This window comes from Vulpes vulpes, chromosome 8, assembly GCF_048418805.1.
Source record: "Vulpes vulpes isolate BD-2025 chromosome 8, VulVul3, whole genome shotgun sequence".
Lineage (NCBI taxonomy): Eukaryota > Metazoa > Chordata > Mammalia > Carnivora > Canidae > Vulpes > Vulpes vulpes.
Window position 1 is genome coordinate 24,160,132 of NC_132787.1, and position 17,107 is coordinate 24,177,238.

Consider the following 17,107-nt stretch of genomic DNA (forward strand, 5'->3'; position numbering starts at 1 on the left):
TTCAGAGATCTGAATTTCCCAGAGTGACTATTCACATGTGATATATTGATATTTATATTATATCTGGTAAGGTTTTATCCAGCCACAATCGAATCTTTACAAAAATTGTTAGATTTTCATAGATGACAAAATACTGATTTTCTTCAGAAGAAATGTGGAGGAATTTGGGTGGGGTACTACAAGTGAGAAAGGGATGAGCTCTCTTTTGAGTGTCTTGGTTACTGTGGAGGAGCATTATTATGTGCTTAAAGATATTGGCATATTTTCAAATGCAAAATGATAGTCTCTTAATGGCAATAAGTCTACTTAGATCTATACAGTCTTTGGAGAAAAATGAGGGGTAGTATTTTCTATTTCTCTTCTGATTTCAGGGCAATTTTTATTATAAGATTTTTCAGAATTACTGTATCTTATTTTGTAGCATTATATATAGAATACATGCAGCTTGTGTTTTTTTGTAAATTTTTTATTCTGAGAAATGTTATTTGTAATTTCAAACCAAATTGGCTTTTCTAATTATTACAGTTTAATAACACAGGGACATTTTTTTGTGATTTGTACTTATCAGTTTATCTGATACCAAATTAGAATAGTTTTATATTCACATTGCATGTATGTGAACAGAGTCGTTACTAAATCAGGGCAAGGCTTGTTTATCTATGTAGATAAATAGATCTTGTCTCATCGTTTAAAGATGAAAGGATAAGCTACTTTCAGATTCTGAACTTCATAACATGGTGATTATGATTCTCTTTGTTTTTTTTATCTAAATTAAATTTTCTAATTTAGAACTCCATAGGGAATTTTAGCATAGTTCAACTCCTATGTTGAAAGAATAGAGATGAAACATCAAATCCAAAGATAATCTGAGTTCAGCTTTATAAATTAAATATAGCTTCTAGAACAAAAAGAACTGTGAAGAATTTTCCTTGAACTGACCAGACAGAATTTCTTTATTTTTTTATTTATTTTTTTCAGACAATTTTTTTTTAAAAACACCTACTTTAATACAGAAACTTGTATTTAACACAGGGTTAGTTCCAAATTACTTTTAGGTGTCATTTCATTTATCCTTACCCTGCAGTGGGACCGGTGGGGTGTGGAGGGGGAACCCAAACCAAAAATCTAAACACTAAAAAGATTTGATCAGTTGCTAATCTATGGGTATATATATTTATGGAGATAGGGTCTCTGTTAGCTCAGTTTTACCTTGTTAATCATTAGTGATTTCTGCAGAAGATTGGATTTAAATTCTGTAAATTTGTCATATCTATATCTATACCTTGCAATTTCTGCAGTAACTTTCAAAATGTTTTCAAAGGTAATTAAAATTAGTGCTTGTTGAGGTCATTAGTCTATTTTGTACAAATGATACTCTGAACTGAAGAACAACAAAAGAAGAATTTGAGTAGAGTAAGTCATATCTGAACAGTACTTAAAATATTGCAGTTTATTTTATAGTATGAAGAGGGACCAGAAGGTGGAGTAATAAAGTTAGCAGACCTCAATTCTCATCCCAGTTTTGCTGCTGATAATGTGAGAACTTAGGCCAATTATCCTCTAATAAACCAATAAACCTCAGTCCCTCATCTGTAAAATGTGAAAAGATTAAGATTCTCTCTATCCTTTAAAGTTCTCTGATTCCTTGGGTTTCTATAATTTATGGTTCTTCAATAATTAATGTGTTTCTATTATTAAAAACAAGTCAAAAGCTAATGATTCAAAATCAAAAGCTAATGTTTAAGTTAAATTAAAAATTTCCAAATATCTTCACATCTGTTAAACCAGTAATTTTTAAACTCTGCTTCCCCAAACCATGGAATTTGTTCAGAGATGCCTCAGGCCTTCTACAAGGTAGGGAGGGAAAAGAGGGTAGGGAGAGTGAGAGGATAGGTCTGGAACCCCTACCACTGAGCTGGAGCAGCTTTGATTCAGTAGGCTTTTACTTACTGATTTTCTATATGTGATTTTTGTTGTAAGAGAGAGTTTCAAAAAGTTTGAAAACCACTGAATCATATCATGCTGCCATCATGATCATCTTCAAGAGCATTACATCCAATACTAATATATAGAAAACTTTATATGCGAAGTACTTAACTACAAAACCTATGTGCTTTTCCTTGAACATTATGTTTTAAAATAATCAGTAAACACTAAAGGATTTACTTGTACCTTTTCTATAAATAGTTGTGTAAATTATAGCTTATGTTGCATGCTGATTTATTGTCTTTGCTTTCTCAAATCTTTTCAGGAGGACATGGGCTATACTAAATATACTTGAAAAAGTTACCACAAATTATTTTGGAAGATTTGGGGATAGGATGGGTTTTGACAAAGGTCTGAAGGATGTAATAGAGTGTAATACGTGAATTTAGTGATTGAGCATTTTAACATGAAAGAAGGTTTTAAATAGAGAATAGAAATATATGATAAAAGTTAAGCTTAGCGATTTAGATGTAACAGGCAAGAGAGGAAGGTAAGAGTACTAGGAATAAATGCTCAAAAAATTTCTCTACTTATATGCAACCATAAAGGGCTTAAAAGCCAACTACTAATACTGATAAGCAAATAAATATATAGTTTTTATAGTTTTGTTAGGTCAGTTAACTAAGCTGATGGAGCTTTATCCTTTTTTTTTAATTGTATCCTAATTTTTTTTCATGTTCTTACTATAAACACGGTGATTAAAAATTTTTTATTTCTTTTATGTTGGCAGAGTAGTTTCAAGAGCTATGCACAGTGTATTTATTAATACTTCCATCTTTTAACTTGTAGATAAACCTTTCCTTATCTTTTTAAGTTACTGAAAATGAGTGAATATTACATGAAGAAAAGATGCTTCAATTACATGTATCCTAATTCACTGTGTAGAGTAAGCCTGGGCCTGAATTGTCCATCCATGTTCAATTTTTTTCCTTTCATCTTTTGTTATATTTTGTTTTGTTTCTCAAGGTAACAAAATAGTTTGATGTATGTCTCAAATTCATGGCTGGTTTCGTTACCTTGTTCTAGGTATCTTGATTTTTCTGATTTGAAATATTAAAAGGTGCTGAGCCTGAGTGATTTCTTCCAGGAAATTATCATGTGAACATCATAAAAATTTTTTGATGAATACTATGAGGAATACAGATGATGTGGCATCAATGTAAAAATACTTATATGGGGCTGTAAGATGAGAAAAAGGATGGTATAACAAATTTTTTATATCACTCTCGTGTTTTTTCCCATCAATATGTGTAGTTTTCTGAATACTACTTTACTCTGAAATGGTTTTAAGAAACTTTAAAAATGTTATAAAATGATAGAACAAATACAGTAAAAATGGAGAATCTGAGTGATAATAATCTGGGTGAAAAGTTAAAAAAAAGGTTTTATAGACTATAGTTAATCTCAAAAATTTTATGCATGTAGCTTTTTTATAGAAGGTTAGCATATTATTTTTGATATATGTCTAAAGACCTAAATCTCAGGTACCATACTGCGGGTCTTAGGATCTTAGACAAATGTGTGTGAATTATATGCCACTAGAAATATATCTCAAGTACTTTATAAGTTTAATCTATAATAGGATAATAGTTTTCATTAAAATTCTGAGAGTTTAAGCCTTTAAAAAGGTTTAATTTAGATTTTATATACTGTTGGATAAAACCATATGAAGAAAGGTCTTTTATACCTACCTTGTTCCTGCTTTCATTTTGCTTTATGCTGGGGTGGTAGCTTCATGTTCAATGGCATAAACTATAGACTGGCAGGAGTACACTTTCCACTAAGCAGCTGCTGATTAATGTGACAAGTAAAGATCAAATTCTGGATTTCAGTATAAAAATAAAACCCTCAATACATTGTACTCCATAATTAGGTATTCACATTTGAACTTTTTTTATCTTTATTTTTTATTGAGGCTGTAAGGGTTATTTTTTTGTTAAGCCAAATTTGATTCTAAAATGATAGTTTGATTTTTTTTTAAATTTAGTGACTTGCCTTCCATTATTTTAAATGAGTGATTAGAAATATAAATCTATAAAAACTACAAAAGTTAGCTTTTGTTTTATCTTGCCAATGAATGGTTCTAAATTCTTAAAACTGTTATATAATTCTTTGCACTAACTAAAAGCATCTTTATATATTAACAATTCATTGCATGTCTGTTTTTTCTCTCCCTTTAAAATGTATTTTGGGGGTCCCTGGGCAGCGCAGCGGTTTGGCACCTGCCTTTGGCCCAGGGCGTGATCCTGGAGACCCGGGATCGGGTCCCACGTCGGGCTCCCTGCATGGAGCCTGCTTCTCCCTCTGCCTGTGTCTCTGCCTCTCTCTCTCTCTGTGTGACTATCATAAATAAAAAAATAAATAAATAAAAAATAAAAAAATTTAAAATGTATTTTGTCACTATGACCAAATGGCAAAATAAAAATGCCATGTTATCAATGGCCCCAACAATTAGTAGGAGGTCCTGAAAGGAGAGAGACACTGAGGGGAAGGATATTGAAGGGAAATAGAAATTAAGGAGGGGAAAATGTATGAGGAACTCATCCCAGACATGGGAGAGAAGGAAGGAAAGAGAATTGATGGAGAAGTAGGGATAAGGAATCTTTGCCTCTTCAAGGCAACTTGAGTTCAGTGAAATCCAGAGTCTGAGGAAGAGGGAGTAAGCAGCAAAGAAAACTGAATTGGGTTACTGGCAAAAATGGCCTTATTTGGAAGAGAAGACCTAAAGGATAGGAGAGAGAGAAGTGGATGCCTAGAAACAGGCAGGAAAACAAGATGGGGATTGAAGAAGACAAGTGGTTTAGGCTATTGTACACCTTTAAAGTTGGAAGCTTTAATGACCCAAATAGAGAAGCACATTGTCTTTGTCATCTCATGTATGAATTGTGAGGGAAGTTGAGTTTGTTCCCTTAGTGGACCATCCAAATTGAAGCTATTTATATTTGTCTCTGTGCTTTAATGATTTTTAGCTGTAATATGGCAATTTCATTATCAGTCCACCAATATTTGAATACCACTATGGACAGGGTTTATACAGAATGCTTATACACATAATTTAACTCTATCATTAAGCAAGATTTTATAGTTATAGGACATAGCTAATCAGTACATTATATATTGATGGAAATGCCTAAAGAGACATAAAACCAAATTTTTATCATAATAACTAAAAACAATGTTTAGGGGTGCCTGGGTGGCTCAGTGGGTTAAGTGTCTAACTCTTGGTTTGGGCTCAGGTCATGATCTCAGGGTAGTGGGGTCAAGCCCCACGTTGGGCTCTGTGCCCAGTGGGGAATCTGCTTGGAATTCTTTCCCTGCCTGTCCCCTTCCACCACCCCTGCACTGCACCTGTGCATGCCCCCGCCCCCCCCAAATAAAACAAATCTTTTTTAAAAAGTTTAAAATAAAAAAAAAATCTGAGAATGTTTAAATAGCTAAATCATACATTTTTAAAGACTTCAGATTGCATATAGTTTCTTTTAAGCAGGTTTGCACATCGTGGAGTTTAAACTCACAACCCCAAGATTAAGAGTTGCATGCTATACCAACTGAGCCAGCCAGGCACTCCAGATTGCATATATTTTAATCTGCCAGAGAATCTTGAGAGGTTTCAGGAACTTTTTTTTTTTTAGTTTTAGTACTTTTCTTAAGATAACCAGGTAAGATTATCTCAGATATTTTTTTAATTATTCAGAGCAAAGGAGATCTGTAAATTATGATGATATAAAGTGAGTAAGTTGTCAGAGGAGTTAGTAATCTGTATAGAGCTTTATCATAGACAGCTGAATGGTTATGACAAGTTATTTAGGAGAATGGAGTAGTCTCAAACATCAGAGGCATTGGAGCATATATAATTGAGGGAGGAAGAATCCTTACCACATTGGTTTTTTTTTTTTTTTTTTTTTTTTGGTCATCAATACACTCATTTCCTCTCAACTGCTTTTAACCTAGGTTAGTCCCCCCTTCCCACACCAACAGGACTTGTTAAATATTGTTAGAATGTACTAAGAGAATAATAGAACCTTCTGTTTTGTTTGCCTTGCTGACTTTCTATGGTTGTTCTTTTGTGGATAACAGGGTTATCTCTTATTGGTAACTTCTTAATGAAGGAAAAATAATCATTTTCTTGTATCCAGTGGGAAAGGAAATTGTAAAAGAAGTAGGTTGCTGTGTGGCTTGATTGAGACTTTCTGCATGTCGAATGGGGGAACCTAATATAAGTGTTTGTCTCAAACTCTTCAACATAGATATACGAATGGCTGACAATGAACATTAACTCCTTAACAAAGCCCAAAAGATTTTAATAAGACTTCTAATCCTGAATATGAAATATGTTCTTTTTTTTTAAGTTTTGACTTAGAGATTGCATATGGGTTTATTTCTTTTTTCACCATAATTGCTAGTTTACCAATGACCCAGGCAGCTAATACTTGCAGTCCCTTCCCTTTTGAAAAGCCTATTACCTTGGAAGCCAAACTGTAATTGGAATGGCAGAGTGACTGAGAATCTGAGGTCATTAGATATCTGAGGTATTCAAACGTTTGAGGTGTTGGTGTTCATCTGTTCCCAGGACCATCTCATCTTGGGCCTTTTCTCTGAGAGAAATGTTAAGATCGTAGCAAACATGTTGGATGAACCTGCTCCTTTTAAGTGAGATAAAAAAATCATCATCTTTAACCTATCCCTTAAAAATAGCTGCAATTTGGGATACCTGGGTGCTTCAGTGGTTGAGCATCTGCCTCCGGCTCAAGGTGTGATCCTGGGATCCAGGATCCAGTCCCACATTGGGCTCCCCATGGAGGGGCTGCTTCTCCCTCTGCCTGTGTCTCTGCCTCTCTCACTGTGTCTCTTGTAAATAAATAAATAAAATCTTAAAAAAAAAAAAAAAAAGAACAGCTGCAATTTACACTTTTTTTTTTTCCAGATTTTAATTCAGATACATTCATATGTGGAGGCAGGAAAAAGACATTTTCCCTAGCTTTTCTCCCCCTCCACCCTTTGTAAAAAAATTTTTTTGGGAGGTGGGGAGTAATAAATGTACACAGTGAAGAATTCAAATCTTAAAAAAATTATATAGTCCAAAATCAAGCTCCCTTCTCCATTCATTTTACTTTCTAAGAGGCAGCTACCCTCAACCAGCTTTATTGTCAGTTCTTTGCAAATATACTGTTTTTCCTTTTTTAAAAAAACATATTTTACAGATCACTGTATACCTTTATTTTTTTTTCACTTGCTATTTAGAGATGAGAACAGATACTTTTTACATGTTTAAGCTCTTCTTATGAACTATTGTCATTAAATTATATACAGTTGCTACTAGGAAGTTTCATATTACCCACATAATACTGAGTTATAGAAGGTAAATTTCATTTTAGTAATTTTCACTTTTTTAAAGCTTTTTTCCCCCATTCCCCTTTTAAAAACTTGCACAGAATTCCTAATGCCAACTATATTTTCTGTAAGTCTACACTCCCCAAGTCTGTACTGCACAGGACATAGAGCCCTGGGACTTTCCTGGCATCTGTAAGCTTAGGGTAGGCATTTGTTGTCCCAGCTTCTGCACTTCAGCCTTTTTCAGTGCTGGACTAGCTGTCCTTAGAGATGTGGTAAGCTTCTGAATGTCAGTTCTGTTCTGGTCTCCTTCCTGTAGGTTCTGTCTCCTTCTGGGCTTCTAAAGCTCCTCAAGATCCTGAATCAGGGAGGACTTTTTCTTGCCCAGACCTACAGTCTGAGGGCAGTCAGGGCACAGCCACAGCATGGTATCCTTACAGTCATTTTGTGAACCCTGCCTTGTGGTATAAGAGGAATGCCAGTCACTATACACTTTCCAGTATTACCTAGTGGTCAGTTGCATTATAAAAATGGGAAGAGGAGAGAGTATGGAACATTGCATCCAGTTGCACCTAGTTAGCAGAAACCTGTATAAATCTTATCTTAAAAAGGTGTAATGTTTATTAACTTAAGAATATTACCTAAAGATTAACACATTAAACAGATAAAAATATGTATTTACTTAATTTATAAATTTCTAAGAAAACTGGATGACCGAAATCACCCTCAGTGTTTTTTAGGAGTTATTTCTAACATGGCAACACTATTTTTTCAGTTATAAAATTTTTGAATCAAAATTCAAGTATGGTAGTGTAGGTAGAGTCAGAACTTTACAAATAGATTATGAAAGTTTTTGTTATGGTGCTGTTTAAATTTGTACAATACCTTAAATAGCAATAATAAAAATGCAAAATACCAAGGAAAATTCTGGATGTTCCTTTTATGAGGTTACTGGAAAAGGAGTGATTTCCAGTTTGGGATCTAGTTTTGTTCTGTGGGGTACATCACTTTTTAGTTCTGTGATGTCTTGATGCCACCAGATGGAGCTGTTGATAGTGAAGTCCTTGAATGAGGGGTTTGGTGGTGAGGGGAAAGGTTATGGCTAGTAAGCAGTTTGTGTTTATTTGTGAGACATAGGTCATTGCCTGGTCTGTAATTTTTAATCTTATTGGCTCTTCCCTCCCCCACCCCAACAAACATTTCCCTCCATGTTTCATTTCAGATTTTCTTCCTAATACATTGATGCTTTTCTCTGCTCAGTTTTCTCACCCTGCTTTCATCCTACTAACATTTGTTACTATGTCTATATTTTCTTATGTCTATAATGTTTCCTAAACTCTTTATGTTACAGTAACAAGTAATCTTCCTTGGCATGATATTTATTAACTGAGCTAGCTTTCATATATCGGTAGAAACTGCATAAAAACCTAAATACTTCTATTTGGTTTGCTTTTATAATGAAGCCCTAAATATTTCCTTGTATTCATCTGGCTAAAAGAGGTATTGACAAACAGCAAAGAAGAGATACTGGCTTGTACTTAGCATTCAAGCTAATGTTGTTCATATTGTCTTATTAGAACACCTGGAGAGTGCAAGTTCTAACTCAGGTATACCAGCTGCACAGAGAGGTGAGTTTGTCTAATTAAGCAAATAGTCACCAAAGGTGTGTAATTCTAGTATGGTGCATAAACATACAGACATTGGAGAAATGCACTGGACAGTGGAATAGACACCAAAATGTGGCTTTATTGTAGTTAGAATGTGTCTTTAAAAATATTAATTAAACTAATAACATTTTTAGCATTTTAATAGTTTCCCTGTTTCTAAAAATAAAATTTTAGTGCTTTAACATTATTTTTTAGCTCAGTAGTGGTAAAAGACTTTTTTTTAAAAAGGATAACTTGTTAGACTCCCACCTGCCTTCCCAGTCAATGTCATCAGAAGCTTTGTTGCCAAAATTAGATGTGAAAACAGAATATTGGCCAGTGACCCTTTGGCTTTCCTGTTACTGATGGTAGAAAGAATGTGTTTTAATAAAGGATAAATCAATTAGTGATTTTTAAAATGTATTCTTCAGCATTTGATTCACATTATTTTTTTTTATTTTAGAGTAAAAGTAGGGAAGAGAATTATTCACAAAGTTTGGATTATAAATTAAAGTCCTAAAATATAGACAGTTAAAACATTGTAAAGTTTAAAAAAATGGGAAATAAAGTTAGTTAAAGTAGTATATGGTCCTTTCACTGATATTTCTATTAGGCCTTGCTTCCATTTCCCCTAAGAGACCACACAACTATGACATTACCAAAAACGCTCAGCCAGCTAATTGAGAACTTGGTTTTGGACAAATCAGTGTCTAAAGCTTGACTCTTTACTGTCTCTCATATCTGACTTGAAAAGGACCATTCTTTTTCTAAGTTACAGTTAAATTACATCATCAGAAGGAGTGTTATGACGAGTAAGAGACGTCATCCATATTTTTTCTTTGTTTTTTCTTTTGTTTTCTGTCTGTGTTTTCAGCAACGTCAGTTGATTACAGTTCCTTTGCAGACAGATGCAGCAGCTGGATAGAGCTCATTAAACTGAAAGCTCAGACCATAAGGCGCGGATCAATTAAGACAAGTAGGCGGATGTTTCTACCACATTATGATCTGAGAAGCATATCCCTGATTTCCCAGTGGTGAAGGCTAGACCTTACTACCCAGTAATAACATTGCCAATCAGTCACATGATGGAGTGTGAAAGCTGCAGACTCTCGTGGTCACTTAGCAAAAGTTATTGAAGAGCTTTGTGATTTGTTCATTTTTAACTGTACAGTTGTGTTTCAAAATTTTACTTTTTTGTGAAAATATTCTTCAAAGTGTATAAATAGATATTATATCCTTCTAATGGAAGGAAATGAGCTCTCTTACTGAAGAGATACTCTCCCAGGATCCAAGCTAATATGTTGTAGATGGCATGTGTTAGTTTACTAAGAGTGATATCCAGAGGGCTAAAAGAATGAGGTATTTCTGAATTAAAAGGAGTTAACTCTTATCGCACTGCTAGAATCTGGATCATTACTACGTGTTCTTTATACTCCATGTGTTTCGGTAGACTTTGAGTCCATGTATTTGAGTGAAAAGAATTTCCATTAAAAAGGAAGGAAAGGATCTTTTAAAGGAAAGATCACAGGATATGGAACCAGCCAGATCTGGTTTGGGATCCTAGAAGTGTCATTTTAATAGCTGTGTGACCTTGGTCAAGTTATTTAACTTTTCTGAGCCACAGTTTCCTCATGTGTAAAATGGGGATAATAATACCTATGTTGCTGGGTTGTTGTAAGGATTAGATACATATACATATATATATATACATATATATATATCTGGCTTATGGTAGTTACTTGTTAAGTCGTAGCTATTATTATTCATGTTATTTTATAAGCAGTCAACTTTTAAACAGCCAAGGTCATTTAAGTTTTTAAAATTATGAGTTTGATGAGAAAGTTTTGGAGAAAAAAACCTATTACAACTAGTTAACGTAAGGTTTATCTACAAGTTGACAATGAAGAAGTCGTCTGCAAAAGATGGAAAAAACTGCACTGGGAAATATAACAACTTTCACACTCTCTTTGTAATAATTTGTTCCTACAGCAGATAATTTTTAATGCTCTACCGCTTTTTCTTTGTCTTCACTTTATAACAATCATTGTGTGTGTAGCTACACCGCATCAACATTTTCTTTTGCAGGAATGCCATTTTTCTTCCAAAAGAATTCCATTCCAGCATTTCTACTTAAGTTTTTCTTTCCCTCTCTTTTTAATTGCATGCAGTGCATGATAATTTCTTTACTTTCATGACATGGCTTAGCCTCACAGACAGCTGAATGTTGTCACCACTTATTTGGAAACCTTAGGGAATAATTAAGTTACCAACACCTGATCTTGATGTTTTTTCTTCTTTCTCCAAATTTAGCTGTGACAGTTGAAAAAGCAAGTCCTATGGGTGAAGGAAATTTCCGGAACCGTTCAGCTCCACCTTGTGCAAATTCTACAGTTGGAGTTGTTAAGATGACACCTCTTTCTTTCATTCCTGGAGCAAAAATAACTAAATATCTTGGGATAATTAACATGTTTTTTATTCGGGAAACCACTTCTCTTCGTGAGGTAATTTTATGACATTGTTTTTGTGAATTTTCTGATTGAAGACATTAGTAAAAAAAGCAAATTTCAGATTGTTATTTTTTGCCAAAGTGCACACACACACTTTTTTTGTTTTTTTGTTTTTTTCAATAACCTGTATAGATTGATTCTGGATTAGACTTAACTAAATTTCATATAGCACACAGTATTATCACAAGAGTTATGTTGGCTTTAATTTTATTTATTATTAGAAATCCCAGATCCTTATCAGGTGATAAATAAAATAAGTAAATTGATCCATGTTTGATTAGAGATTTAAAACAGCCTGAAAGTGCTTGCTTTGGTAACACATATACTGAAACAGCCTGAAAGAACAGCTTAGTTTTCTCAAGTAAGTTACTTGCCAGATATATTTAAATAACAGTTTTTAAGGATTTGCATTTAGAAATCATGGGGTCTATATTATAGATGGATGTCTATGGGAATAGTTTATCTCTATTATTTGCTTCCCCTGAGAAAGAATGCAACTGCTCATTTTATTCCACATCCCTCCAAAAGTACATGTGAAACCATTTATTCAAATTCTTGCCTTACCCTGGGTAACAGTAGTTACAATATTTTGATGTGGTCAAATTTAAGAATTAAAGTCAGTCTTTTATATATTTTATTACAAAGGAATTTAAACTCAAGAAGAAAATTTTATTTACATGTATCTTAGGTTATGAAATAAGGCTAGAGCAAATTAATATTGTGAATAGGGAAATTTTTTATTGAATATGTATGAAACCCAATAAACTCTTCAGTTAAAAAACTCTTTTTTAAGTGTATGCATTATAAAGATGACTTAATTATGCTTTTTTTCCCATTGTTTCACCATCAGTGTTTCTACACTTCCTTATAAATAATAGCCTTTGTACTTTTTTTTTTTTTAAGTTGGGCCTAGCATGGAGCCCAACACAGGGCTTGAACTTGCAACGCCAAGAACAAGACCTGAGCAGAGATCAAGAGTCAGGCACTTAACCGACTAAGCCACCCAGGTTCCCCCAGCCCTCATACATAAATACATACATACATTTATTACTTATTTTTAAAGATTTTATTTATTTATTCATGAGAGACACAGAAAGAGAAAGAGAGAGAGAGAGAGAGAGAGGCGGAGACACAGGCAGAGGGAGAAGCAGGCTCCGTGCAGGGAGCCCTATGTGGGACTTGATCCCAGGTCTCCAGATCACGCCCTGGGCTGAAGGCGACGCTAAACCACTGAGCCACCCAGGGATCCTCGTACAATTTTTTAATGTCATGCTCACCGTCCTGTACCTGGCACAGTGCCCGGCAGAATAGACATAAGTACTTTGGTGTAAATGAGGCAGTGACTTCTGGCAGACTGATTGATAGATGTTTCCTTTATGATAAATTAGTTTTTAAATCATATTCTAATTGTATTGAAATGGAAAAGACACTATTAATATATTCTCAAAAACCCTTTTTAATGTAGAATTAAAATAGGTAACACTTTTGAGCCCATTTAAGTTTGACAAAGAAAGTTGGGTGTGAGAAGCTAGATAGATTGGTGAATTAATTTTCCAATTGCTCCGAGTAGTACATGGATATTGCATTATTTTAGTCCATAATATTGTATATCCTAAGTGCCTCCTCTACTGCTTACGCAGCCATATCCCAAAATGTTACTTCATAGTACATTTCCCTTCAACAGAGATTTTGTAATAGTAACTGTATGGCATAATATCCCAAATTTATTCACTGCTTGATACGTTATTTGCTTTCAATTATGTAATCTTTTAAGAATTACACTTCTGTAGTCTCTGTTACTCTGTTATCAGAATTCTGAGATTTAAAAGGCAGGAGGAAAACAGATATGTAAAAAAAAAACAAAAAAAACATGTACTGAGCTATGACTGAGTTGGAAGTAAGCTGAAATACCTCAATTCCTTAATTACAAAGAGAGCTGCCTTTATGTGTAGGATCTATATGTAGGATCCTCGGGCTTTTTTAGAAAGGTATGATCTGGTCAAATGTGTTTTCTAACAGTGCATTAAATTTTGCCCTTATGTGCTCACTTCTGCAGCACATATACTAAATTTTGCCCTTAACTTCCAATTTAAAGTTGGAAATTTCTTCCTAGATTGTAAATAACCTCCAGTAGAATTCATGGAAAACTTAGGTTGTAAAGCTTTTTAAGCTCTCAGCTAGACTTCAGTTTCTGTTTTATTTTTGAACACTGAAAACATTCCCTAAACTACTGGATTTCATTCCCTGAAAAATATGTGTGGGATACTCAGTGTGTGCACCTGTTGAACTAGGTGTTAGCATATAATTATGAGCAAAACAGTCAGCAGTCTCTGACCTGTTGGAATTTACAAGGTAGTGGAACTGGAGTGTGGTGAGCATTAAGCAAATAATCATAGAACTAATGTATAATTACTAGTGTTAGTAAGTAATACAAAGAAATACCACAGAGGCTATCAGAGAGTATGATAGGGAAACTGAATTTAGATCTGATAGTTAGAGAAGGTTTTTCTGAGGAAGTTACATATAAACAGGGACCTGAGTAATTGAGTAAGTTATCCTGGTGGAAAATTGGGTGAGGAGCCTTCTGGACCAGCATGCATAATGACCCTGAGGCAGGAAAAGTGCTTGATATGTTTGAGAGATGGATACAAAGGCAATTGTACCTGGAATATGCTTCAGAATGGGAGATAAGGAGAGCAGACAAGTTTTATTATTTATATTTACCATCAATTTCTGTGAGTGAGGGGAATGATTTGATGGAAATGTTGAAGATGGAGAAACAGTTTGAATTCCTGCTCTGCCATTTTTTGGTAGCTACATGGTCCTAGCTAGTCATGGGCAAATGACACATTTCTGACTTTGGTTTCATCATCTGTATTGTAGGATATTAATCGCCGTCACAGGGATGTCTGGGTGGCTCAGCGATTAAGTGTCTGCCTTTGGCTCAGGGTGTGATCCTGGAGTTCCAGGATTGAGTCCCACATCAGGCTCCCTGCGTGGAGCCTGTTTCTCCTTCTGCCTATATCTCTGCCTCTCTCTCTTTGTCTCTCATGAATAAATAAGTAAATAAATCTTCAAAAAAAAAAAAAAAATCCCCATCACAGACATGTGTTCAGTAAAGGTTTGTTCATTCATGCAACAAATTAAAATGAAATTAAAACAATCATCCATTATATTAAGATCGTTTAAGATGTTTTAATATAAATTACTTGGCATTTTATATACATAGTTTGATTTTCTTGCATATTATTTTCCAGGAAGGAGGAGTCAGTGGTTTTCTCCACGCTTTTATTGCTGAAGTGTTTGCAATGGTGAGAGCTCATGTTGCTGCATTAGGAGGGAATGCTGTTGTCTCCTACATAATGAAGCAGTGTGTCTTCATGGAGAATCCAAATAAAAACCAGGTGAGTTGTAGTTAAAAACTTCTTTTGGGGGAACCTGAGGATTTCCCTCCATGGCTTTCCCATCTACCACTCTCTCCCTATCCCCCACCAAAGAGAATTGTTCTTTAGAACTTTTTCTAGATGCTTAAAACATGTTTTAACGAATATATTAATGGTCATACGTAGATCAGATGCTGGTTTCATATCCTGAGTATTCTTAAGTACCTATAAAACTTTTGCTCCTAAGTTACTGTGAAAAACACCCTTTAGTTTGGACTGTTATCTGTCCAGTTCTAACTGGTATACTGGTGAAGAGTACATTCCAATTATTATTCCCAATAAATAATTCTGTTAGTAGGGGCAAAGGATTGTTGTTTAGGATTAATTTTAGGAGAAATTTCTTTTACCAGTATTCTTCATATTAACTGACTTCGAATTGTTAAAGTTTCTTTTGGAAAATGTAATTATATCAATGGGGTTGTATGAGTGTCCTTTCCTGTGAGTTGCCTTCTTTTCCTTTGTTCATTTTTCTCCTGGGTTGTCTATCTTTTTCAACTATGTAGCACTGCTCCTTAAACAATAAGAAAATTATGAGCAGATTGTTGAGTTGCTGCTTGAACATGTCCTATTGTTTGTATAGGCACAGTGTCTTATAAATGTAAGTGGTGATGCAGTGGTTTTTGTTCGTGAATCCGAATTAGAAGTGGTGTCAACTCAGCAGCCTACTGCCAACTGCCAGCCATCATGTACTGGAGGAGAAGTTACAACCTGAAGTAAATTAGAAAGAAAGAGCTCAAGTAAATGAAATTCATCTGTCTCCATTGTTTTGTCTTTAATTATCTTACTGGACTTTTAAAGGTGAACTTAATTTGAGATAATTAAGAAGAAATTGGTATATTATGAATAGATTTGATTTATCTGGGATCTCTTGGAGGCATGGGAATTTTCAAATCTTTTCTGTTTGCCAAGCCTGGTCAGGTCCCATGGAATCTTGACCCTTCACTAAGTTCAGATAGATTTCTCAGAGAACTGTAGATGGAAGCTATTTGTAATTTATGTTGACTTTAACTAAATCATACTTTGAAACACAAATGGTAAGATTATCAAGAAACTGTAATAGCTATCCTAGTGTAATTGAAAGAAAGTAAGCAAGAAATTTTCCAAATTGTCAATGAGTAAATAATCTGATTTGAGGAATGTGTGGGGAAAAAATGGCAAAAAGTTTTGAGAACACTATGTGGGCTTCCTAACAAGTTTTATTTTGATAACAACTGAATTCGGAATTTGGTAACCAAAAGAGAAGAGTGCTTCAGCCATCTTTTAAAAAGAAGTTAAAATTCTGCAACTTGTATCCATACTATGCCCTAACTACTGTAAAAGAAGTAATTTATTAGAGCCCATGTCCTTCCTTTGAAAGTTTTTTTAATGTAAGGAGGGAGAAGAAAATTAACTATATAACTTTGTAACTGGTCAAATTTTGTTAGTGTTTAATTTGTCTAAAATAAGCTTGGCTTGCACTGGAAAGAAAAGGTCAGTGAATTTGGTCAAAGTAGCTAAGTACAATTGACCAGGTAGGAGCATAAAATTATTTCTAATAGAATCATATTGCACTCCTACCAAATAAACAGAATTATATCTTAGGGATTTTTGATGGTGAGTTAGATTATATTTGGCATAGAATTTGGAAATGTAACTTGAATGTAAATATGCTGCAAAATGTTGAATGTATACATACAAATACTTTTTTTTGTCAATGCCAAATACCTATTATAAATGAAACTTAAAATGTACATTCCTCCTTTGCACAATAAAATTTCTTTATAAAACTCATGATTTTGCTCTTTCAGGATAATAAACTACCCAAAAGATTAGGAGTCATTTCCTTGTTATCACAGGTGTCAATATTTTTCTGTATTTTGTTTATAATTTTATTTTTTAAATAAAAAGTTTATAAACTGGAATATTCCTAAGTTTTGTTTGCCTCATTTGTGTAGTGTAGTACTGCTGGAAGTCTGAAATCACTTTCCATATGATCATCTCTATTCATTTCTTTAGTTACCAAACATTCATTCAGTTAGCTTCTACTGTAATTCTTGTTGCACTTCCATTGTCTTTGATAGGTAGGTATTCACATTCAGCAACCACTGAATGCCTGCTAGATCTGAGGGCACAGTTTTAGGCAGTGAACAAAACACACCAAAGTTCCTATGATCATGGAGCATATTTTCAGTGGCTACACAAGTAAATAATTTGT

General features: G+C 34.2%; 1 protein-coding gene across 50 annotated transcripts in view; it reads left to right on the top strand.

Moving 5' to 3' along the window:
- C2CD5 (C2 calcium dependent domain containing 5) overlaps nt 1-16,814 on the top strand; it is a 99,075-nt gene extending 82,261 nt beyond the window's left edge. For 16 of the 50 annotated variants that reach the window (XM_025995101.2, XM_025995106.2, XM_025995104.2 and 13 more), the window contains 5 exons: nt 8,895-8,945; nt 9,838-9,939; nt 11,274-11,464; nt 14,728-14,874; nt 15,494-16,814. In XM_025995101.2, coding sequence (XP_025850886.1) covers nt 8,895-8,945; nt 9,838-9,939; nt 11,274-11,464; nt 14,728-14,874; nt 15,494-15,625 — 623 coding nt within the window. In that variant the 3' untranslated portion in view covers nt 15,626-16,814. The remainder of the gene's footprint in view (nt 1-8,894; nt 8,946-9,837; nt 9,940-11,273; nt 11,465-14,727; nt 14,875-15,493) is intronic. The other 34 variants (XM_072765808.1, XM_072765817.1, XM_072765812.1 and 31 more) reach the window with 3 other exon arrangements.
- Nucleotides 16,815-17,107: the final 293 nt, after the last annotated feature.